Here is a 26,915-nt window from a genome sequence, read left to right as displayed (position 1 = left end):
GAGGAGAAATCTTCCAATGGGGTCACTAGTTCTGGTAACCTGAGGGTCCCCAAAGAATCCCCTTAATTTTAAGGGATTTCCACTCACTTTCTGTTTGGCTATGGTACATGAAGTGAAGGGAAATCTCCGCTACTGGACAGAGATGAGTTATAACCCCTCCCTTGCTCTATCCAAAAATGAAAAAAAAAAAAAAAGTTTTGCCTATAGTTCTAATTTAAAGAGGCAGAACTAGGACAGGAAAATGTGTGGGGTGGTGGTAGAAGGAATAGGAGAAAATGGGAAGATCAATGCTGAAAGGCCAGAACAAAAGGATAGACCAAATCATTTCTCCAAGAGAGGAGTAACATAACCATAGGGTTTAGAATCTCAAAAGTTTTCCAATTTTGGAAGAGCCTCCTTTGATGAAATGGTAAATTCTAGAGACATTGCACCTCTTGGGTATGTCTACCATATATGCATCATTTTACTTGTCTGTACAGGCCTTACATTGGGTGACTTAAGATACGAACATCAGTGATAGTAATGTACAAGGCTGGAAAGCTCTGCTTGACTGCTACAGAAATTCAGTAGTGATAACCCAAAGGTCCCCAGTGGAACTACAGGGAGGTCATTCAACATGTAGTGAACTGGTGATGTGCATGTCACATAGAATAAAAAAGTTTTCCAAATAATTTTGGAGTTCAGAATCATATCCCTTGTCCAGCATGGCCACCTCCTGAACCAAGCTTGGGATGGTAAAGGCGTCTATATGCATACTGTTTCTAACAGCACTTGACATGACTCACAAGTACCTCATAAAACATACTTGATGCTAAATCTCATGAATGACAGATGGGAGAAGTGTCTACTGCAAAGGATAATGTTACAGTGAGCTATTAGTATAGTTAATAGGGGGGCAGATGTCGGCACAAGGCCAAAAAAGCCAGCAAGAGATTCAAAGTCAAGTCTCAAGTCTTTAATGAAAATGAGATTTACAAGGTCACTCACAATGTACTATATCATGCTTAGTTTAATAGAAAGCTATGTGAAAAAAAATTGTGAAACCACAAACTGCACGGTACATACTGTCTATCCAATGTATGTGTAGTTTAGACTGGATAAACAAAGGCTGAGTTCTCTACAGGGAAACTAGGCAAGGTTCTCCTTTTCAGTGCCTCGAAGATTAAAACTTAACAGGCAATGTGCTAGATAGCTGATGTTATATTAAAAATAAAAGAGGGAATGAAGTATTGCTGTCTCACATAAATATGTGGTTTCATGCAGTTTCCTTGTACTTTGACTTGTCCTCAAAATCCACAAAACACATTTACTTTGGAATGAAAACAGGGAATAGCAAAATGTAAAAAAAAAAAAGAAACAAACCCTTTTTCTGACTATTCAAAATGCAAACTGTGAACTCAGCAAACACTGAGCAACTTCTTAAGACATGCAAACTTCAACTCTTAAAAATGGCTTAAAGGATTTTTAGGAAAAACCTAGTGTGTTGCTGGGTACACTGCCACGTCATTGGTCCCAACCTCTGTCAGTGCCATTACACTACTATTTTGACACTAGCAAGACACAGTAGGAAATATTCTACAACGGTTAAAGTCCAATAAACAAAATAATTTTAAGGGCTGGAGGCTGACTACCCCATTTATTCCGAGACAGAAAACAGTAATATATGTAACAGCAGGGAAGACAACCATCATATCTCAATGTTGAAACTATCAGTGGTGAATAGGATATGTTTGTGCTTATCAGTACATTTGTTTATTTAATACTGAGAACTCTTGGGCCCTGTTAATATTAAAGCATTGTTATACATACAGTGACAACATCACTACTTTTCATGGGATGAGGTCAATGGCTAGAAAAACAAAGTGTTCAATACTAAGTTGTACTGCTATTAGCCCTGATAATAGCTGTCACATATCATTGCAGTGACTCCATAGTATTGTAGCATCCTCTAGTAAATGTAACCTTGCAGAAATCATGTTTCACCCTATTGGCTACGAATGCTGGGTAAATGTTTCAGGATATAAATGCTCAGTGTGAGTTCATTCCAAAATGGGGAGATAAAGAAGAAGTTACTCAAAAAGAGTAACCAATGGTCGGACTTTATAGGCAAGACAGACAGGAATAGCAAAAAATATATTGTTTTAATACAAAAATAACATATACACAAAGCAACACAATGTACAAAGATAAAAAAACATACAAGACGTAATCTTTGTACATTGTGTTGCTTTGTGTATATGTTATTTTTGTAATAAAACAATATATTTTTTGCTGTTCCTGTCTGTCTTGCCTATAAAGTCTGACCATTGGTTACGGATGTGGCATTGTGAGTGCTTTCCCCCCTTTTATCCCTATATTTTTATTTCATTCCAAAATGGGTATGCCTCATCACAGGACAATGATTTAGGCAGCTGGAACAGGAGAACTAGATGATATTTCTGTCTACCATCCAGTGTCCTGACTTCTGAAAGGGGTTGTAAAGGCAGAAGGTTTTTTATCTTAATGCATTCTATGCATTAAGATAAAAAGTCTTATGTGTGCAGCAACCCCCCTAATGCCGCATACACATGATCGGTTCATCTGATGAAAACCGTTTTCAGACGACAAACCGATCTGGTGTGGGCCCCATCGTTTTTTTTATCCATCAGTGAAAAAACTAGGAACTTGTTTTAAAATTATCTGATAATTAAAAAAACGATAAAAAGAAACTATAAAAAAACGATCGTCTGTGGGCACGTCCATCGGTTAAAAATCCACGCATGTTTAGAATCAAGTCGACGCATGCTTGGAAGCATTGAACTTAATTTTTCTCAGCACGTCGTCGTGTTTTACGTCACCGTGTTCTGACACAATCGGTTTTTTAACTGATGGTGTGTAGGCAAGACTGATGAAAGTCAGCTTCATCGGATATCTGATGAAAAAATCAATCGGACCGTTTTCATCGGATGAACCGATCGTGTGTACAGGGCATAACACTTACCTGAGGTCCTTCTCTGTCCAGCAATGTCCATGAGTGTTTCATCCGTCCGAGATACTCCCTCCTGATTGTATGAGGCACAAAAGCGATGCCATTGGCTGCCGATGCTTTCACTCAAAGTCAGCTAGCCAATCAGGGGAGAGAGGTGACAGGGTCGGCTCAGGGCTCTGTGTCTGATTGGACACATGGAGCTGTGAATGGGCTCAGGTGCCCCCATAGCAAGCTGCTTGCTGTGGGGGTACTGAACAGGAGGGAGGGGCCAGGATCACAGAAGAGGGATCAGAGAAGAAGAGGATCCAGGCTGCTCTAAGCAAATCCACTGCAACAAAGCAGGTGAGTATAACATGTTTGTTATTTTTATGGGGGGAAAAAGGAGACTTTACAATCACTTTAAAACTTTTTAAAATGTAGGCACATGAGGTGTGCCTAAAAAGTTTGGTGAATGGTCCGATATCTCAACAGCAACATGAGCCAGGTGCACACGTATGCACATGGCTATCCAGAGACACGTTGAGAAATGCCACCTAACATTGAGTACACATGACCATCATGGTATACCCACTGCGGGCAGTTGAACGTAATCAGTGTAAGAGGTAGGGTCACAATGCAATGGAGCAATGAGTGAACATCAAGTTCTGCTACAAATTGGGGAAAACTACGACAGAGAGGCATGAAATGTTGGTGCAAGAGTCACGGTCATGTCGGACAGTCGACAAGCAGAACCCCAGACATGATTGAATGAGTGTGACAAATGCTGGCATGAGATCAGCGATCTACTACGATTGATGGCAGAGGAATTGGGCATTAGCAAGGACACGGAGTGCACCATCATACGCAAAGATTTGGGTAAGCAGAAGATCTGTTCCTGGTTTGTGCCGCGCAAGCTGACAGACGAACATAAAGCAAAATGGATGGAAACCTTTGGAGCTTTCATTACCACGTGTGACCACAATTCATCCTTTCTGCGAACTATCGTCACCTGGTGCTACCAGTTCGAACCGGAATCCAAGCGGCAATCCATGGAATGTCATTTACCATCTTCCCTGTAACCCAAAAATTCCCTGCCTCAAGAGCATCATGAAAGGCACATTTTTTGGGGACGTGGTGGCAATCCAAGAGTATGTGAGAGCAGTTCTGCGATCGATTCCTAAAAAGGCCTTTGCTGACAGTATCCATAAGCTCTATGAACGTTATCAAAAGTGCGTTGTGAAGAATGGTGATTATTTTGAAGGCCAATAAAGGTATTTTGTTTGTATCTTCAGTTTTTTATTGTTTTCCGATACCATTTACCAAACTTTTTAGATACACCTTGTATTATTAACACACTGTTTCCTAAATTGAGTGAAGGAAAACAGCTAAATGTTCACCAATAATTAATATATCTGCCTGCACTTGGACACAAAGATTAAAGTAAGCAGCTGACACAATTTGCAGGCAACAAATATCAAGATACTTACACAGTGGGGCAAAAAAGTATTTAGTTAGCCACCAATTGTGCAAGTTCTCCCACTTAAAAAGATGAGAGGCCTGTAATTGTCATCATAGGTATACCGCAACTATGAGAGACAAAATGTGGAAACAAATTCAGACAATCACATTGTCTGATTTGGAAAGAATTTATTTGCAAATCATGGTGGAAAATAAGTATTTGGTCAATATCAAAAGTTCATCTCAATACTTTGTTATATATCCTTTGTTGGCAATGACAGAGGTCAAACGTTTTCTGTAAATCTTCACAGTTGTCACACACTGTTGCTGGTATGTTGGCCCATTCCTCAATGCAGATCTCCTCTAGAGCAGTGATGTTTTGGGGCTGTCGCTGGACAACACAGACTTTCAACTCCCTCCAAAGGTTTTCTATGGGGTTTAGATCTGAGGCTGGCTAGACCACTCCAGGACCTTGAAATGCTTTATTACGAAGCCACTCCTTCGTTGCCCGTGCGGTGTGTTTGGGATCACGGTGTGAAAGACCCAGCCACGTTTCATCTTCAATGCCCTTGCTGATGTGAGGAGGTTTGCATTCAAAATCTCACGATACATGGCCCCATTCATTCTTTCATGTACATGGATCAGTCGTCCTGTTCCCTTTGCAGAGAAACAGCCCCAAAGCATGATGGTGCCACCCCCATGCTTCACAGTAGGTATGGTGTTTGGTTGCAACTCAGCATTCTCTCTCCTCCAAACACGATGAGTTGTGTTTCTACCAAACAGTTCTACTTTGGTTTCATCTGACCATATGACATTCTCCTAATCCTCTTCTGGATCATCCAAATGCTCTCTAGCAAACCTCAGACGGGCCCGGACATGTAGTGGCTTAAGCAGGGGGACATGTCTGGCACTGCAGGATCTGAGTCCCTGGCTGCGTAGTGTGTTACTGATGGTAGCCTTTGTTACGTTGGTCCCAGCTCTCTGCAGGTCATTCACTAGGTCCCCCCGTGTGGTTCTGGGATTTTTGCTCACCGTTCTTGTGATCATTTTGACCCCACGGAGTGAGATCTTGCGTGGAGCCCCAGATCGAGGGAGATTATCAGTGGTCTTGGAAGTCTTCCATTTTCTAATTATTGCTCCCACAGTTGATTTCATCACACCTATCTTCCCCTATACTCTATTACTTATCAGTTCCCATTTACATCTGGGCCTGATATATTCAATGATTGTTCCTACTTGTCCTTGTTTTGTACTTCATTATTTAATTTTATTTTTGATATGATCAATCCTTATTTTTATCTTTATTTTTATCTGTATTTTTATATTTACATTTAATTTCATGTTATGGCTATATCTGCCTCATCATAGCCTTGTGGTTCTATTGCCACTGCCCGAAGCATCACCCCTTATTGGCATTCCCATTATAATATCACTTTAAACTAAGGCACCGTTTATATATCCTTACTCTGGCGGCCCTCCAGTGCCCAAAGCTTGTATTACGTTGCCTCAACTTTTTAATCATGTTTCCCCTACCATATGTATACACAGTCACTTTGACTACACATATGTAGATAATCATTTAATATCCACCCTCCTCAGATTATACTTTTCCATTTGTATTATATACATATATATATATAAGTCTTGTCCCGCTGTCAGTTTTAATCAAGTAATTCGATTCACTTTCGTTTGCCCGTTATCCCTGTACGCCCATTGGTCGGCACTGATCACATGACTGTTTAAAATATGAGCCCTGTCTTCCATTCACTACACTTGAAAAAGGAGCGCGCTGGTCTTTTCCGTGCGCCGGCTCTGAAACGCGTTGTGGTCCCCCTCAGCCTCCGTCCGACCTGACGTCACGCAACAGCTGATGAATCCATTGCCCAGCAGCGGCACAACAACCAGGACTCAGCCGTCTCTCTCCCCGGCTCTCTCCGGCTGCCCAGCTCTGACGCTTTGCGGACTGTCTGCTACAGATGCACGCCAGCTTCCACGACTGCACCATATTATTATGATGTAAGTGCTGGATATATATTTTTATGTTTTAAATTAAAAGCAGCATACTCAGAGGCGCTTCCCTCTTTTTGTCTTTCTCATCACACTAAGCTGCTTGCCTATTGCAGATTCAGTCTTCCCAGCCTGCTGCAGGTCTAAAATTTTGTTTCTGGTGTCCTTCGACAGCTCTTTGGTCTTCACCATAATGGAGTTTGGAGTGTGACTGTTTGAGGTTGTGGACAGGTGTCTTTTATACTGATAACAAGTTCAAACAGGTGCCGTTAATACAGGTAAGTGTGGAGGACAGAGGACCAACTACTTATTTTCCACCATAATTTGCAAATAAATTCTATCTAAATCAGACAATGTGATTGTCTGGATTTGTTTGCACATTTTGTCTCTCATAGTTGAGGTATACCTATGATGACAATTACAGGCCTCTCTCATCTTTTTAAGTGGGAGAACTTGCACAATTGGTGGCTGACTAAATACTTTTTTGCCCCACTGTAAATAAAGTGCATCAACAGATAGTTATGACAACCTTGAGTGTGCTCAAAACCATGCAGTGGTGTCAAAAAAGACTTTCTAGTTATCTGTTGATACACTTGTATATTTTTGGGAAATAATATATAGTGCTGCATTTTATATACAATATATGCAGCTAAATGTTAAAACCTGAAACATGTAGGCATAAAATGTCTTGTCTGCCAACAAATTTGTAAGTTTTGTTTTAGATAGTTTCCTCATCTAGAATATAAAATAAGTCAGACAGCACTGCTAGGAAATGACCTCACTTTTCATTATTGCAGGTAAAGCAGTACAGCTTGGTCAAGGATAATTCCACCTGTGAATGGCTAAGTAAAGGAACAGAAACACACTGATGAGGTCAACGCGGTGTTTTCCCTTCCTTTTCATCTCCTTTTAGCCATGCAAGGAAGTAAAGCCTGATTGGCTTGCTGTGCTGCCTCTTACGATAAGACACTACTATGAAGCCAGGTAGGGCAGGAGTACTATTAAAATATATTTAGGGATACTAATAATTATATAACTGGGTTGAATAGGGACACTTTAAATCTTCTCCCAAATTTTCTTTAACAAATAATTGAAGCTCTAATGACACAGGTGGAATACATATGACCTTTATAACATAACTCAGCCTGGTATTAAGAAAGCAACTGAAAAGGGAACAATGCCTGATTGTGAGCTAATGACCTCTTAAGGGCACAAGGCTTTTAATAACATATACAGCAGGCTTGGTGGCCATTCTGTGTAAATCCCTGGTCAGGCAGGTCATGCTAAACAGTAATAAATAGATAATGATAATTTTGCTAGCACAATATAAGGAGCTTAAACATAGAAATATGTCTGATTTCTCTAACAAACATCGCTAAATACATTTGCATTGCTAGTGCTGTTCTTTTGATATTTGTTCTTAAGAAGTCAAGGGTCTATTTTTGTGGGCATAATAAATGGACAACTACAAAAAAAGAAGAAGAAAAAATAAGTTTTTTAGTGCTCCTATTAGTGCTCCTTTTATCACTATTTACAAAGCTTATCATTCTGTCAGTCACTGTGATCACATTCTGTAGTCTGTTGACAATGATGTCGTGTGTTACACAATTATGGTTGTTTAAACCCAGCCTTGGTTTTCCCATAGACTGCATTGTATTTTCTTTCTGCCCTCATATGTCTGAATGAGGACCACAGGCAGGGAGCTATCTGTCCATCCTCTATAGTAGTGTTTTTCAACTACCAAGCCATAGCCTCCCTTCTGCCAGGCCACGGCTTTATAGCTGTCACTGTTTTATGAGTCTTTAAAGATGCATTTAGGCATCTAAACGTGGTGAAGACCATTTGTTGAAGTTCAAACCGAGCATCAGAATGGGAAAGAAAGAGGATTTAAGTGACGTTGAACGTGGCATGGTTGTTGGTGCCAGACAGGCTGGTCTGAGTATTTCACAAACTGCTGATCTACTGGGATTTTCACGCACAACCATTTCTAAGGTTTACAGAGAATGGTCCGAAAAAGAGAAAATATCCAGTGAGTGGATATTGTGTGGACAAAAATGCCTTGTTGATGTCAGAGGAGAATGGGCAGACTGGTTTGAAATGATAGAAAGACAACAGTAACTCAAATAACCACTCGTCACAACCAAGGTATGTAGAATACCATGTATGAATGCACAACACATCGAACCTTGAAGCAGACATGCTACAGCAGAAAAAGACCATACTGGGTGCCACTCCTGTCAGCTAAGTACAAGAAACCGAGGCTACAATTCACACAAGCTCACCAAATTGGACAATAGAAGATTGGAAAAACATTGCCTGGTCTCGATTTCAGTTTGTGCTATTTTGGCATTTTATGGCCCTCGAAACTGTGATAGGTAGTGAGGAGTGAAATCAAAAATTTGCACCCTTAGAAATCCTGAAGGCGGTGATTTGTTTTCCGGGCCCTGTACGCGGCTAGGCTCCCAAAACGTCCCACACGTGAGCAATATATCATTAAGAGACAACTTGTAGTAAACATTTTTTTGTCATTAATTAATCACTTGGAACAAAAAAAAAAATATTCAATGGAATCAAAATGCCTCTTAGCAATTTAGTTGGGGTGTCTACTTTCCAAAATGGGGTAATTTGGGGGGGGGTATGTACTGCCCTGCCATTTTAGAACCTCAAGAAATTAGATAGGCAGTCATAAATTAAAAGCTGTGTAACTTCCAGAAAATGTACCCTGGTTTGTAGACGCTATAACTTTTGCTCAAACAAATAAATATACGCTTATTGTAATTTTTTTTTTTACTAAAGACATGTGTCTGAATACATTTTGGCCTGAATGTATGACTAAAAATGAGTTTATTAGATTTTTCTTATAACAAAAAGTAGAAAATATATTTTTTTTCCCAACATTTTCAGACTTTTTTAGTTTATATTGCAAAAAATAAAAAAATAAATTGCAGAGGTAATCAAATACCATCATAAGAAAGCTCTATTTGTGGGAAGAAAAGGACGCAAATTTTGTTTGGGTATAACATTGCATGACCGCGCAATTACCAGATAAATTAGCGGAGTGTGAAATTGTAAAAAGACCTCTGGTTCTTAGGCTGACAAATGGTCCAGGGCTTAAGTGGTTAAATGTTAAAATTATTTTGTTACCCTGCCCTTTAAATCTGCTTGCAGGAAATGTAGAGGTTATGATTGCAGGTAAAAAATAGTTGTACAATTTATTTTTTGAAGAAAGAGAAACAAAAGAAATAAATCCACAGCTTGAGCCTAAACTCTACCCCTGAGAATCACCAGGCAAGAGAGATTGTATTAATTTTAAGAGGGTTTAAGTAAAATTCCAGATGCGTCAAAAAGACATGTATCAACTTTAGCAAGGACCGTTGTGTTTAAAACCCATCAAGCACATCAATGAGTAGTTGACGTAATGCATCAAAGTTCTGGAAGAAGTAAAACTTTCACAATATATTATAGAAAAGAGAATTTACATAGCATGAATCTCCATTCACTATAAAAATAAAAATAAGAATTAAATGATGTTTAAGAAAGGTAAATCAGGCAACTTATAATAAATGACGTGTCAGGAAACAATGTTTGCAAAATCTCTTGAGTATTGTAAGAGAGCAGTGAACCGATATAACCAGGAGGATGACGATGGGCAATATTCTATTGGCTTCATGCAATCAGCTGACAGTTACTGATCACCAATTTAGGAGCGGCAAACTGTCTCAGGGGGAAAAAAGAGAGAAAGCAGAACACAGAACTAGAAAAATCTTGTTTAGAAATAACAACCCAAAGGATTAAATAAACTCTACAAAAAGTGTCTTGAAAGGGACCCAATTACAGTGTCTTGAAAAAGTATTCATATCCCTAGAATTGTTCCACATTTTGTCATGTTACAACCAAAAACGTAAATGTATTTTATTGGGCTTTTATGTGATCGACCAACATAAAGTGGCACATAATTAAGAAATGAAAGGAAAATTATAAATGGATTTAATTTTTTTTTTACAAAGTGTGGAGTGCATTTGTATTCAGCCCATAGTCAATATTTTGTAGAACCTTTTGCTGCAATTAGAGCTGCAAGTATTTGTGGGTATGTCTCTACCAGCTTTGCACATCTAGTAGAGTGAAATGTTTGCCCATTCTTCTTTTCAAAATAGCTCAAGCTCTGTCAGATTGAATGGCGAGCATCTGTGAAAAGCAATTTTCAAGTCTTGCCACAGATTCTCAATTGGACACTTGAATATGCTTTGATTCAAACCAGGGGTCTCCAAATGTTCTAAACAAAGGGCCAGTTTACTGTCCTTCGGACTTTAGGGGGGCCGGACTGTGGCCAGTGGGAGTAAACAATGCCCTATTACTGGTTTTAGTTTAATATCACTACTTCAGCAAGTCACTTTTATCAGTTTACGAAGAAGACTGCATTTATTATTTATTTACCATTTAGTTTTTTGTTTCTTCACTGATGGGACTCTGTGAAATGTATGTTTCTGAATACATTGTGTTTATGGATTTTTTATGCACTTTTATTGTATATAGTATTTGAGTGTTTTGTTTGAACAAGTGCACTATTATTCAATTCATCTTATAGCGTTGGTGATCACTGTTTCTAATAGTGCAGCTGTTCTAGATTATCACAATTATTGTTTGTGTTATACATAGCAACGCTTTGGTATTCCTTTTTTAACTTTTGACCATATACCTTCTCTTTCACTCTGTTTACGGAAAAAATTTAAATACTTGTGACTTCTGAGTATAGGAAAGAATGTGACTACTTTTCATCCTATGATGCTGCACTGGCTGCCTGAGTGGCCTACTGCTTCAGTAGGGTAGTGGAGTGACGGAGGAGTGAAAGGAAGTATCAATATCAGAAGAAACCACTTATTTTGCTCTACATAGGCAAAGTATAGCTCTACTTCAAATGTGGGTTTTATGAATAAATGCAATAATGGACTCGTAGAATTAAGCAGACTGCTGACGAGAACATGTATAAACTGTTGACAGCTTCCTCACTGAAGTTTTACTTTCTGGATCAACAATATTATGGTCAGAATATATTTAACATGACGAACATCCTAAATCACCATTTTTCTAAACATGGTTACTGAAGTATCCAACCATTGGTAAAGACAAAAATATATTATTTTTATATTTAATATGTGCAACATGAATAAATGTCCTGAAGAACTTAAAAACCTATTATTACCTATAAAACAAAATACAATGAACTGGATATTTTCTGTGTACCAGAGACATTTTAAGACCTTTGTTTTATCCAGTGACAAAATGTTTCTAGTAAAATTTACGTCCTATAAGGCCAAAAATAGGCCACAATGCAAGAGGGAGATGAGGGAGATTAGAGAGAAATGATGTAGATAAAGTTTTGTTGGGTATTGACTTCCTATAGACGTGAATGAATCCTGACTGCAAGGGTATAATTTCATTTGAATCAACAGAAACTTACAAGTGCAGGCAGCGTAGAAAAGAATTTCTACAGCAAGGCTGTAAACAAAATAAGAGACTACAGCTGCAGGAAAAAGGTAGGTAGGTACCTGGATGAGAGGGGTTCAGTTTAGAAAAGGGTGGGGAGATTGAAAGTTTTTATGTTAACATGAACCTGTTGTTTTCTATGATCCTCTTTACCAGTGGTGGCCGCTCATGCAGGGAGCACGGGTGCCACCCACCCACCCTGTCCATGCGTCTGGCCCCCTAATCTAAATGCAGGATGCTGGACGCATGGATTCCATTGGAGGTTTTTTTTTTAAGCACATGATTAGATGCTCTAATTGGCTTTAAAAAAAGGTGGACTTGTTTAACAATAGTGAATTGGCTATTGTCTTTCTGATTCTCCTCCCGGCCAATCAGCAGTTCCTTAGACCTGATTGGCCAGAGAGTCTTAGGACACCCCCAGGCAATCGGGTCTCAGTCAGGACCCACTTCCAGTTTGGCCTGTTGGAAAAAGCAATGGCCCCGAAGCGAGGCGCTGCAGACCGGATCCATATATGCTTGATCTGCCTCCTTCCTAAGGTAAGAAGGCCTCTAATTGCCGCCGCATTTCCGTCCATCTCCTGCAGGGGGGAAATCACTGCATTCCTTTCCGCAACTCCTCCAAAATATTGAGCACCACCCAAAACTGCTCTTTACACAGATAGTTTACCATATAACATATTCATATGTAATAGAAGTTCCATTAAAAAAAAGTTATTTTGTCAAAAAAGTGTTTATATAATTGACTAACCTGTTATATTCTGTAGCAGAGAGCTCAGCTTGGGATCATCACATAAACTCTGGATGAGAACTTTCTTTACTTCCCTTTCTATGATTTCCAACTCATTATTCTGCTGGACCTCTCCAGTCACAGAGTAGATATAGACCAAAAGGACAAGAATGTCCTCTATATCATAGTCATCAGCATTTCTTTCATGATAAGACTTAATCATAGGGTATAACTGATTAAGGACTGCTGGTAGTTCTGATTTCCCAGTACTCTGCAAAAAAAGCACAAAAACAAATGGTAAAACACAATATTTTCAAATGTCGTGACAGCATAAGCCATAAAAAACAAACAGGATGCAGCAGAGAGAACTGATGAAATTATATGTACAAATATTTAACAATGCTAAGAAATATCTGGACTTATGTCTGCCAAAAGAAGATTGGAATTTCCATTTCCATGTGCCAGTACAAAAGCTTGATTCTTTTAAAGCTAGCGAGCATCCCTGGATTCCTTTTGTTTAAGACACATAAACAGATTAATACCACAACTTTTAATGTTGTGTCTGAAAATTTATGGTGCATATATGGTAACACAGCACAATTAATAAAGATTCACATCAAAGTCATGTTTGTCTGTTTCATATAGGAAAACAAGCTGAGAGAAATACAGGGGCTCCCTTTGTTTTCCATATTTTAAATCTGCTAATGCCTAGTGCCGAGCTGACAATCTGGTTTCAGTACTTTGCGGCATCAACCTTGAACGTATGCAGATCTGGAAAATCAGAGAAAAGTTGCATGCTTGTTGCAAGCATTCAAGCAAGAGGATCTGTATCACAGCCAGACAACAAGCATATTTCACATGCAGAGATCTGCAAAAGCATCCTTTATGTTTACCTAATTAAAATATTAGATCAAAAATGTACTTTGTACACGCTAGAAAATATTTTGCTCCATTAGTTGTACAAACATTCCTAAACATTCCCAAGCTGTTATCCACAAAGGGCGAACCACTGCACTGCTCATAATGGCCAACATTACCTAACTTAAGCTAAAAGTAATCAAGCCCATTGCCTAGAGAAACATGATAGCAAATCAGGGTGTTTAAGACAGATACCAGTACATGTAGTCATCATATGACAACACCTACAGAAGTATAGCATGTACTTATACATTCTACACACCAAAAGCTGCTATAGCAGTAGAGAGCCTCCCATCTACCAGCAGGATAGGTAAACAAGCAGGTCACCCTGCTGGATAATGCCGGCTCACCCAAGGTTTGGGTTTTAAGCACTGACTAGTATTCACCAGAGCTCCCGATGGAGGAGATGAGCTTTCATACGTGTTAGTACCGGGTCAAGGTCCTCGGGATCACTTCACCTGGAGGTGAGCAAGCCAGGGTCCAGTAGCTTTTAGGGATCAAGCAGAAGCATATGGGGATCAAGCGTAGTTGAAGAACAAGCCAAAGGTTGGTAACGAGTGGTAGAGCAGATTACGACAGCTGCAGGGATGCAAATGAGCAGGGATGCAGCATATCGGCTGGAGAGAGTACAATAATCTGGCAAACAGGAAGTGCAGAGACATGGCTTGAATCAGGAAGTTCATGAAAGGAGGAAAGAGTTCAAGATTCACCATAAACAGGAGACAAGTCAAGATTGGCCAAATGATCAGATGGGGAGCTGTCCAGCTTCTCAGGTGGCTCAGCAAGAAGAGACATTTCTGGATGTAGCAGTGGTTGTAGATTTGGATCCTGGTCCTGACAAAGTGTACAATTCATCCAATTCTATGTTGTTGGTAATCTATTCCTTAACTGGTATACAGGAGAGGGATTCCCAAACACATGTACTACAGTCTTCCTGTCGCTCTCTAAAGCCGAGGGAAAAAAGTATTTGATCCCCTGCTGATTTTGTACATTTGCCCACTGACAAAGAAATGATCAGTCTATAATTTTAACGGTAGGTTTATTTAACAGTGAGGGACAGAAGAACAACAAAAATTCCAGAAAAACGCATTTCAAAAAAGTTATAAAATCGAATGGCATTTTAATGATTGAAATAAGTATTTTACCCCTTTGTAAAACATGACTTAGTACTTGGTGGCAAAATCCATTTTGGCAATCACAGAGGTCAGACATTTCTGTTTTCTTGGTGACTATAGTCCCAGCTGCCTTGAAATCATTGAAGAGATTCTCCCGTGTAGGTCTGGGCTGATTCCTCACTGTTCTTATGATCTTTGAAACTCCACGAGGTGAGATCTTGTATGGAGCCCCAGACCGAGGGAGATTAATCGTTATTTTGTGTTTCTTTCATCTGAGAATAATCGCACCAACTGTTGTTACCCCCTCGCCAAGCTGCTTGGTGATGGTCTTGTAGCCCATTCCAGCCTTGTGTAGCTCTACAATATTCTCCCTGACATCCTTGGACAGCTCTTTGGTCTTGGCCATGGTGGAGAGATTGGAATCTGATTGATTGATTGCTTCTGTGGACAGGTTTCTTTTATACAGGTAACAAGCTTAGGAGCACTCCCTTCATTACCTGTATTAAAGACACATGAGAGCCAAAAATCTTGCTGATTGATATGGGATCAAATACTTATTTCACTCATTTGAATGCAAATCTATTTATATTTTTTTTTAAATGCATTTTCTAGATATTTTTGTTGTTATTCTGTTTCTCACTGTTAAAATAAATCTACTATTAAAATTATAGGCTGATCATTTCTTCGTCAGTGGGAAAATGTCTAAAATCAGCAGAGGATCGAATACTTTTTTTCCTCACTGTATGTGTCAACCTTTTGTGGAAATGTCAATGTGACTGCTAATGCTGGATTATTGTTTATTAATAATTTTTTGTACTTTGGTACATTTTCCAGTTTCAAGTTATATAATTAGATCAGTCCAGGCCCTATTTGCCACTCCCTGTTTCCACAGGTGGAGTTGAGTTTACTTTCACTCTTCACTTTTACTAACATTTACTCTCTTAATGTTATTAGGAGGGCTTTTATGGTGTAACAAGGCTTATAAAAAGAAAATATTTTTAAGCCAGAAAAAAACAATATAATGATTCTGTTCTGAGTCTTTTTAGTCAGTTGGGATACTGCTTGTGGATCTTGTAAAGTCAGCAAGTTACTATACTGTCTGTATGTGGGGCTCGCAAGGTATGCCTATTTATTTTTTATAAAAAGTGACATTTTGGACAAAGAAGTTACACAGTTCAGGTTCACAGAAGTACACTCCCAGTACTGTAAGCATGATGGGTGAGTTTGAGAATTACAAACAACTCAAATTAAAATGAAACTGCACACTAACAGCTAAATTCAAGGTAGACATAAATATATGTAACTGTTTTACCTGTCAAACGATCTGCAATACTGTTGTGATTTAGACAGCTCTGTCAAACACTGCACAGACAAGGTCAATCTATTACTTTTGAGTTCAGCTGCTTCCAGCATAGTTGGGCATTGCTGATGATGCTGATTGATTGGTAACCATTTGGATCGGGCAGTTCATTTGGATCAGGAATTCTTCTGCTTGGCAGGACTGCCAACTGTCGTTTAATGTACAAATAATTGTTTAACAATTCCTGTTTTTTTTTTTCCTCCCTTCTGTGAATATCCAAGGAGGGAACAAGATCTGTAAAGAAGAGTGGACCGAAATCTCTCCTGAGATGTGTGCAAACCTGGTCACTAACTACAAGAAATGTCTTACCTCTGTGCTTGCCAACAAGGGTTTCTCCAACAAGTTCTAAGAGCCGGTTCACACTGAGGCGACTCGTCAGGCGGCTGCGCGTCCCATTCTATGCAATAGAACCGTTCTAATAGGAGCGACGCAAGTCACTCCGACTTAGAAAAAGGTTCTTGTACGACTTCGGGGGCAGCTCGGGGCAATTTGCATTGACTTCTATACAGAAGTCATTCTGCTAATCACCTCTGAAGTCGTCTTCAGGACGACTTGCAGAGTCGCCCCCGAAGTCGTGCCGCCGCAGTATGAACCGGCTCTTAGTCATGTTTTGCTTTGGGATCAAATACTTATTATACTCATTGAACTGCAACTTAATTTATAGTATTGTTTGTCTTTATCATGTAAAATACACTTGTGATAAAAATTATAGACCCTTCATTTCTTTGTAAGTGTGCAAATTTACAAAATCTTTTGGGGGTAAAATAATTATTTTCCCCACTGTAGCAACACCCATCATTAATAGGAGAGAGGGACTCATGAGAGAACTATAGCTAAAGCTGCTCCAAATCCCATTGCCTTCTCAACCAATGGGTGCTATAACTTGCCCCCTTCTCCAGCACACCACATTTGACTTAAAACAGAAGATGCCAGGTTAGAATGGGGAGGACACAACACAGATGTGGTATGGGCCCAGGAGACAGTAAGCTGAAGTATAGCCACAGGCAACCAAATAGTTTGCTTGTTGGTTCTTTGTTGCTGGAGAAGAGAGCATGTGCAGTTTAAAAAAAAATGGGGTTTAAGTACCCTTTCTTCCTCCATACTAAATGCTCCCTAGAACCTAGAAGGCATCTCCAGACTTCTGCTCCCAACCTGTTTGTAGGTGAGCTTGCTCACCCCCCCCCACCACCAAACACACACACACACACTTGAATTGTACAGCCAGACTTTTAAATTGTAAATATAAAAAAAAAATACATATATAAATATGAACAAGGCTTTTTTTTTAAATGGTGCTCCATTCTGCTGAGGGTAGAATGAGGTCTGCTTTACATACATAGCTGCAAATGAAGTGGATAAACCATCTAACAAGAGCTACATGTTAATTAAATAACAGCATCTTGTAATTCCTCCCAGCAGCCCCGTATCCCTGCAGATGAATCACTGTTTTTCAGTGGTAGCCAGCAAAGCATAAATACAAGAAAATGTGTATGCATTGAATACCTTACATCTTTGTAATTCTATGTTACTTTGCTGCCCTAGTCAACTGGTTCACAAATGCCCTGTGCCAATTACTGCCCTGAATAATAAGAAAATGTGAAACTGTAAAAAAAAAAAAAAACAGTGTACTGTATGTCTTCCTCCAAGGATAACACTTGAGACGTCAAGAATCCCAACAATAAATGCTTGAACATGAAGCTGGAGGTAATGATTCAACTATACTAAGTCTTGAAAAGTAATACAACTATGCAGCCAGTAACTGGGATGACAAGTAGTTGAGAGTGCCCGAACAGTGCACAGCTTGTGTTTCCGATAGCATTCTGTATGAAAACATATCATTAGTACCAAGCCCTTTGTTAAAGTTAATCTAGTAAGTGCCACATGAAATAATACGATAAAGTATAGTAGAGTCAGCGAGAGCCTTGTCTGCGAACACTTTGACATTCTGAGAGGTAAGAGTGATCAAAACCTTGTTCTTTTGTTTGTTTTTTTTGCTTCTGTCTGAGTGTTGAGGCACGAAAACCTTATAAGAATTATTATATATATTTTTTATTTTGTGTTGACTAACCCCTAAAAAAATAGCAGTCTACTTCCTGTATCCTTAGCCTGATAGTATATCTACAGAGTAAGACCATCTAAGGCACTGTGCCTCCGATTACTAGCCTCATAAGATTTGGAGTGAGTGTTTATGACGTCACTATTGAGCTGCTCACTGTGTCCTAGAAGTAGTGCATGCATTCTCCTGCTTCTACTTCATCCATTCTGTGAATCTGTTCTTTTTTTGCACCCCTCTTGCAAAATTTTATATATTCTTCTTCCACCAGCCATCATTGTGGCAGTTCTGACATGAGAAAACTAAAGCCTCAAACACACGATCAGTCCATCCGATGAGAACGGTCTGATGGACCGTTGTCCTAGGTTAACCGATGAAGCCGACTGATGGTCCGTCGTGCCTACACACCATCGGTTAAAAAAACATTTGTGTCAGAACGCGGTGACGTAAAACACAACGACGTGCTGAAAAAAACGAAGCATGCGTAGACTTGATTCTGAGCATGCGTGGATTTTTAACCGATGGTTGTGCCTACTAATGTTATTTTTTTTTCCCATCGGTTAGGAATCCATAGATTAAATTTAAAGCAAGTTGGCTTTTTTTTAACCAATGGTTAAATAACCTATGGGGCCCACACACGATCGGTTTGAACCGATGAAAACGGTCCATCAGACCGTTGTCCTCTGGTTAACCTACCGTGTGTATGAGGCCCAAGTCCTGCTCGTCCAATAAGATGGTCACCTCCACAAGTAAGTAATAGAAAAAAGGGAGCTCACAGGCAATACTGGTGTTTTTTTCCCTCTGCTTGCCTTATTTTGGGGACATCCTCGACAGTTCACACCCTCAATATTTTTTTGCCCCTCCAAATTCAAGTACGCAAACCCTATAATGGATAAACTCGTCAAGACAGTCAATTCTAAAGGTCGAATCTAATATTTATACTCTCATCTCCTTACTATCCAAATAAATTTGCAGTGCAGATGGTAGAAAGATCTGAGTGATATTTTGGAAAAACTTCAGGGGGAGATATTGCAATAAATATTGTTCGTGTCACTTTCTTCAAACAACAGACAGGCTGACACAACTTTTCTTTCTGCATATATTATATACCTAAACTCTTATTCCGTGTACACACGATCTGACATTCCGACAACAAAACCGTAGATTTTTTTTCCGACGGATGTTGGCTAAAAACTTGTCTTGCATGCACACAGCTACACAAATGTTGCTCAGAAATTCTGATCGTCAAGAACGCGGTGACGTACAACACTATGATGAGCCGAGAAAAAAGAATTACAATGATTCTGAGCATGCGTAGGATTTTTGTGCGTCGGAATTGCATACACACGATCGGAATTTCCGACAATAATTTTTTTGTTGTCGGAAAAATTGAGAACCAGTTTTCAAACATTTGTTGTCGGAAATTCCGACAGCAAATGTCCGATGGATCCTACACGTGGTTGAAAAATCTGACCAAAAGCTCACATCGAACATTTGTTGTCGGAAATTCCGATCGTGTGTACGTGGCATTAGTTTATGTGTACATATTGCTTCTTCTTTGCAGATGTTTCAAACTTGTGAGATACTTGGACAAAGGCATACAAATCTTTTAACACAGTGCTTCATGTCAATTTGTGCTGACCCTCTTATTTGTATCTTGTGATATCTACACACCTCGGTCCTGGAAAGCCACACTTTAACTGCAGTGGTTAGAATTCTTTTGTGGTGAATGTATTGATAACTAGAAAATGGATCTCTCAACCTTCAATCGGAGAATGGCTAAAAGAAATAAAGCTTAATACATTCCTTTAGGAAAATTACCCACATGGCAGGGGAACAGATTTCTAAATATTTGGTCTCCGCACAAAGCATGATCTTTTGTCTGTATAAATGTGGAAAGTCAAACTTGGCCATCACCTGGAATTGGGGAAGTATTATAAATGTTGCTCATGGGAATGGACCCTCTGGAGATGGTGGTATCTTTCTCCTAAGATATGTTCACACCTTAGTATATGGGTTGATCAGAAAGTTGAACACAGCTTATAAGTTGCTGCGTTAACTTTGATAATTAACTTTGTAGCTGATGTGACGAATACAAAAATGTCCTTCAAATTTTGACATGTACTATTATTTTACTGCCTGAAATATCTGTGCTTAATGTCTAATGTCAATGTGACTTTTAAAATATATTTTTTTTAAATTTTGTTTATTTGCTAGCATGTTTGGTGACCACATTTTTTTTTTCATCTAAAGTTTTATTTATTTTGCACACCAGCAAAACAATAGAATTCCAGTATCGATTGAGGGTATAATATTCAAAACTGTTACACAAACATATAATGAAATAAAGCCATAGGCATAGTACAAAACATGAAGGGTAATGCCTGAGCAGCAACTGAGAATTTCAATATTCTGTAGAAGTGTAGCAGTATGTAATAATAGGCTCACCAAGAGGTCGGTGTACAAGTAAAAATTTTCAGTAAAAGGAAAATAGGAAAAAGCATGACATCACGGAGGTTAGATGGCAAACAAGCAACAGTGAGAAGAAGAGAATGAACAGACTCTATAAGAAATGGCAGATAAAGAACAGAAAACTTAAAAAAAAGGGGGGGTTGGGTACGCATGCACAGTCACAGTTGCTCATCCAAGGAGGCCAGAAACGTGTTGTAGGCTTGTGAGTACCAAAAATATTGCAAATAAAAACAGGTTCCTTCTTTCATTTTAATGCAGCGATTTATTGTTCCATCAGGTTGATTTCATTTACCACAGCTATCCGGAGGCCAATCGCCTATCCCTCCTAGTCTTTACTAAGGATGATTGATATTTTGTTCCATTATATGTACTTCAAAATCATATGTATGTTTTTTGAACTAATTAACCTTAACATATCAAGACACACACATATTTTTGTATATGAATGTTACAGCACGATTCAAATATTTAAAAAATTTACCTGAACTCTAATTTTTTTTTTTTTTTTAATTTTCATTCTTTATTTATGTTTTTTTTTTTTCATAATCACATTTTAAATTACTATTTCTATGGAAACTTTGAAGTGAAAGTCCTGGCTATTCCTAACTATGCTTAAACCTGCACCCACCCCTTATTCCAACTCCTATTCTAACAACCCTGTGAAAGGAAGATGGCTATACTTACCTATCCTAAGGCTGCATTCACACCTGAGCGTAGGTCGTTCGGTCGTTTTTTCCGCTGTTTTTTTCTGGCGTTTGGTCGCGCGTATTTATGCTTATTTGCGCGTTTGCATACAGCGTCGTCCGATGTTTTTGTACTTCGACGTTTTTTATTTTAGCCAATAGGAAAAATTATCATCTTTTCATCACTTGTTGCTATGTTGGTAGATTTTTTTTATCTTCTGCCTGGGTGAAATGTTCTATTGATTAAAGCGACAAAACGCCCGTAGCAAACGCTCGTTGTCGCACTAGTCGCTTAAATCGAGCGTTTCCATTACTTTCTATGGGAAATGGAAACGCTCAAAAACGCCCAAACAGCCCGACTTGTTTGAGCTTCAAGCGTTCGGCGTCAGGCGTTTTGGAGTGGAGATGTGAACCATCTCCATAGGGAATAATGTATTTTTTCCCCTCTAGCGTTTTTGAGCGTTGCGCTTCAGGTGACAAAACGCTCAGGTGTGAATGCAGCCTTAAGGCGCTCCAGACCAGTCACATCATTTCCCAAGTGGACGGCTTCAGAGAAGTGGAGAGGTTGCCTACAATGGTTGAAATGCCTGTGTGGAGACGTCAACCATAGGCTTGCTAAGTGCTATTACGCATTCATTGTGGGCTGTCCCTTCTCTCTTTTTTTTTTTACATCATGTGGATGGCCGGGTGTGTGTGCATTGCTTACCTGGGGAAGAGATGGCATCAGGATGCAGTATGGGAAAAAGGCGGATGTGGATGTTACTTTGATGCGTACCACCTACCTAAACATTGCTGTTGACCAAGTACACCCCTTAATGGAAACCGCATATTCCCTGATGGCAGTGGCACCTTCAGCAGAATAATGCACCTTGCCTTCAAATTCTCCAGATCTCAGTCCAATCAAGCATTTAAGAAATATGCTGGAAAAACAAGTCCGATCCATGGGATCCATGGAGGCCCCACCTCACAAATTTCAGGACTGAAAGGATCTGCTACTGATGGCTTGGGGCCAGATACCACAGCATACCTTCAGAGGTCTAGTGACATCAATGTCTCGATGGGTCTTGGCAGTTTTGATGGTAAATATGGGACCACCGCAATATTAAGTGGGTGGCCCTAAAGTTATGGCTGGTCCATGTATATTTTCATGGCTGTAAAGAAGATGGTTGCCAAGTCCTGTAAAAGTTTAGATCCAAGTTAACTTCTTCCTTAGGCTAGCCATACATTATGCAATTTACTTCACTTTAACCACGTGCTGAAGTAAAGAAAATTGCTTGATTTACCTATTAACACAGTCAGTGTTGATGGGGTAATCCCTCTCACTATGCTATTGTATTTTAATAGTGGGAGCTTTTCCAGCAATCAGAATACAATGATCATTGCGTTGCTATAGCAAGTGGAAGTGATCGTACAGAAAAAAAACAGACAAGCAGGTTGTAATAAGGTCTGATAGATCGACTCCAGTACAACCAGCCTGCCCATAGGTGGATCTAAATTTGTTTTGCTCCTGCTGAACCAGCCGAAATTCGATCCATCTATGGCCGGCTTTAGCGTAAAATAAACTCAGAATGAACATGTGGATCCCAAAGTTGCACACTTGACAACCTACTCTACTGCATTATGCTTGGCTTTCCTATAAATGGAATCAAATGCCTTCATCTTTATCATACACTGCATTCTCTCCTGCCTATATTTTCTATAGTGTGCTACTACTGTGGCTACACTAAAAGTGCACAAGGCTTGAGATGAACAGGCAGGAAGACCTGTATATCATGAAAAAAAAAAAAATAATAAGTATAAATCACAAACCAATCTCAGAGCAGCATTCATTTATTTATTATCCATTTGTTTTGCCTGTGTCACCCTTTTAAATGCCAACTTCATCGTTTATACCGTGTTTTAGGTTAAACCCATATTTAGGGTGTAAAATTATACATGGTCAGCATGCAGAGACACCCCCCCCCCCCGACTAATAGCATTGTGTGGCTCTTCTTCCTTCCATCTCCTGTCATATCTAAAACTGGCACGGCTCTGTGTGGCCCACTTCTGGCATAACACAAAAACTTATTTTGCAGTGGGGCCTCTGCATGCAAGGTTTAAATGTTCGTTAAGTCTAGGGGTAGATGCAGTGGCGGAACTACCAGGGTCGCAAAGATCGCACTTGCATAAGCAGGCTTAGGGATTCTTTGCTGAATTCCGAAGCCCAGTGTTAGAACAAGTTTCGGCACTGAGCTTTGGTTACTTGCCCAACAGGGGCGTGCGATTGTGGGCACCCAGGACACCTGCCCTGCATCTCTTGCGTACTGCCCTGTGTCCCACACATGGCGATCATCAACTTCCATAGCAGTCGGAATCGCTCTCCTCCGACTGCCTGTACACCTCACAGAAGAACTCACTGAAGCTGCCACCTCCTTAGCTCTGATGTTCTTATGTAGACAGGAGAAGGAGGAGCCGGGGAGGAGTGACACTGAACTGCATGAGACAAAGTGATCTGAGTAACAGCAGTCGCAGCGTCTGGGACTCCTGGCACCCCATAAGAGCTGCAGGGCAAGTGCCCAGGGTGCCCACTCTAGCATGACCCTGTCAGGCAAGTTTCTGAAGCCAAATGCCAGAACTTGCTCTGACCCTGGCCTCCAGAACTCAGCCAAAATTCGGGGACACCAGGAATTTGATAAACCGTTAGGAGATATGGATTTGTACTAGAAGGTGGTAGAAGATTTATGTTTGCTGGGGAAGAGTTTGTACTGGGAGGGGGTTTTGGGTGGAAGGATTTGTGATGGATCTATGTAAAAGACTTGTACTGGTTGGAGGTATTTGGGGAAAGGAGGATTTGTGATGGAGAAGCTTGGGGGGAGGGGGTTGTGTCGGAATTGAGTGCTGTTTTGCTGGGAAGAGGAATTTGAGAGGTTAAAAGAATTTGTGCTGGAGGGGATTAGGAGAGTGGAGAGGATGTGTTCCACGATGGAGGGGAGGTTGTGCTGGAAGGAGGAATTAGGGGGAGGGAATTTGTGCAAGAAGTGGGGAGATGAGATGTGCTGGGAGGGGAATTTGGGGTAAGGGAGATTTGGAAAGGGGAATTGGGTGGTGGGGGGGAGATTTGTACTAGAATAGGGAGTTGTGCTGGGAGGGAGAATTTGGGGGTGGAAGAGGATTTATTCTGAGAGGGGAGACTATGGGAAAGGAAGATTTGTGATGGGAGGTGGAAGTGAAGGTGGTGGAGATAAGTGCTGGGATGGGGAAGAAGGAGGGATTTAGGAAAAGTGGAAAAATATTTGTCCTGAGGAATAAAGCCCTGACAGGATTAATGGAAAGGGTCCCAGCCAAGGGGCAGGGGGACCTTCATGGCTTCTTGCACCGGGACCCTGAAGGTTCTAGTTACTCTTTTGGGTAGATGAATGAGGTGCTCCCTCTGTATGACCAGTCCCCTGCAGCCTCTACTCTAAGGCCCCATTCACACCTGAGCGTATAGTTTTTTCTGGCGTTTTGTCGCACGTATTCGCACGTATTTCCACATTTGCCCACAGCGTTGTCCGACTTTTTTGAACTTTGTCGTTTTTTATTTAAGCCAATAGGAAAAATGATCATCTCTTTCATCATTTGTTGCTATGTTTGTAGATTTTTTTTATCTTCTTCCTGGGTGAATGTTCTATTTCACAGGACAGATTAAAGCGATAAAACGCCTGTAGAAATGCTCGTTGTCGCGCTAGACGCCTGAATCGAGCGTTTCCATTAGTTTCTATGGGAATACAAACGTTCAAAAACGCCCAAATCATCCCAATTCGAGCGACAAAAAAGGGTCCAGAACTTGTTTGAGCTTCAGGCGTTCGGCTTCAGGAGTTTTGGAGTGGAGATGTGAACCATCTCCATTGAGAAAAATTGATTTTTTCCCCTCTAGCGTTTTATAGCTTCAGGCTTCAGGCTACAAAACGCTCAGGTGTGAATGGGCCCTTAGACATTCAGATTGGTGGTCATCAAATACAATCCAAGGCCTATAGGTTAGCTGATGTTTACAAAACAATAGTATTCAGGAATATACTTCTATACATAATTCTATACATAATTTTAAAGTCTGCATAAAGTAATAACAAATAAATGTGGAAAATATCATTTTCTGATTGTCAACAATTCAACCACTGTGCTTTGCTAGAACTCTCCTTTAATTAACCTATAATGTATTTTTTAATATAGACCCTGAAAGTGCTGGCAGCATAACAGTCATAAGGTTTCACCACTATTAATAAAAAGTGGTAAAACAGACAAAAGCCTGGACTACAGCCAGTGTCAGGCCTCTGCTCACAGCTGGATCTTAGCACCTTTTAAAGACATTAAACATATGGAATATCTATCTATAGGCAGACCTATAAATTAGGCAATATTATTACAATTCCCAGAATAGTAAAAATCTGGCATTTGCTGTATGTGCAGTTTTCTGCTCATAGACAATGCAATATTCACAAAGAAAACAAATATTTTTAGATAAAAACACAAACTGTTTTTTTGGATGTAAACTTATACACAATGTATGAACAGTAAGAATGTAAGTCATACTTCTAATATGGAACGAGACAGTGTTTCTCAACAGTATTTTTATTATGTACCCTTTTATAATATTACAAGTTTACAAAGCAGACCTTCACTTTGAAGTATTAATAAAAAGTCTGCAGATTTTAATCCAAACAGGCTTGCTTACAGCCTTCATGAACAGAATAATGGCACTTTATACCTCCCACTGCCAGCATCAGGTTGAGTTGACTTTTCATTGATTCAGTACCCATATCCAAAAGGGACACGTCAGGGCTGCCCCCATACCTGTACATCTTAGCAATGAACATTCGGTCAATGCCTTAAAGCAGTATTAAACCCAAAACGAAAAAGGTAATATATTGCAACATACTGGTCGGTAGATGAGACGGCTGCATTCCTTTTTTATTTTTAGGCTTCTGCTTTTGTTTTCATCTGGTGATCTGACCAGTAACACACTTTCTGCATTAGGATGCCTACACTCTGGATGAGGGAGCAACAGAAACACATTTGGACAGCAGCATTGCCAGTTTGGGCAAAGGGGAGTGTTATAAGCAGTTGCCGCAAACCGTTTTATTTCTTTTGGGATAAAGGTTTTACATAAATAAATAAAAGCTGATTATTGTAGCTCCCCTGTCAGTGTTGAATGGTTTATCTCAGCACCCCAACTGCTACATCTGCAGGACAGCTTGTTTTGTCGAAGAACAACAACAGATTTTCTGGCAGATGGAAATAGAAGAAAAAAGAGTAAAAGATTAAACTATTTGCAGCTATGACATCTAATCGGAAACACGATCGGAAATTCCGACAAGAAAACTGTGGATTTTTTTCTGACAGAATGTTGGTTCAAACTTGTGTTGCATACACACGGTCACACAAAATTCCGACCGTCACGAACGCGGTGACATACAACACTACAACGAAAAATTAAGTTCAATGATTCCGAGCATGCGTCAAATTGATTGCGAGCATGCTTGTTTTTTTGTGCGTCTAAATTGCATACAGACGATCGGAATTTCCAAGAAATTTTCTTTTGGGAAAAATTGAGAACAGCTCGCAAAATTTTGCTGACAGAAAAAGTCTCCATCTGACAGAAAAAGTCAGATGGAGGCTACACACAGTCGGAATTTCCGACCAAAAGCTCACATCTAACTTTTGTCGGAAATTCCG

General features: G+C 39.8%; 1 protein-coding gene across 1 annotated transcript in view; it reads right to left on the bottom strand.

Annotated features, from left to right (window-relative positions):
• SCFD2 (sec1 family domain containing 2) overlaps positions 1–26,915 on the bottom strand; it is a 653,104-nt gene that overhangs the window by 394,701 nt on the left and 231,488 nt on the right. The window contains exon 5 of the mRNA XM_040334879.1: positions 12,645–12,894. Coding sequence (XP_040190813.1) covers positions 12,645–12,894 — 250 coding nt within the window. The remainder of the gene's footprint in view (positions 1–12,644; positions 12,895–26,915) is intronic.

Source organism: Rana temporaria, chromosome 1, assembly GCF_905171775.1.
Source record: "Rana temporaria chromosome 1, aRanTem1.1, whole genome shotgun sequence".
NCBI lineage: Eukaryota > Metazoa > Chordata > Amphibia > Anura > Ranidae > Rana > Rana temporaria.
This window is presented reverse-complemented; position numbering and strand designations above follow the sequence as displayed.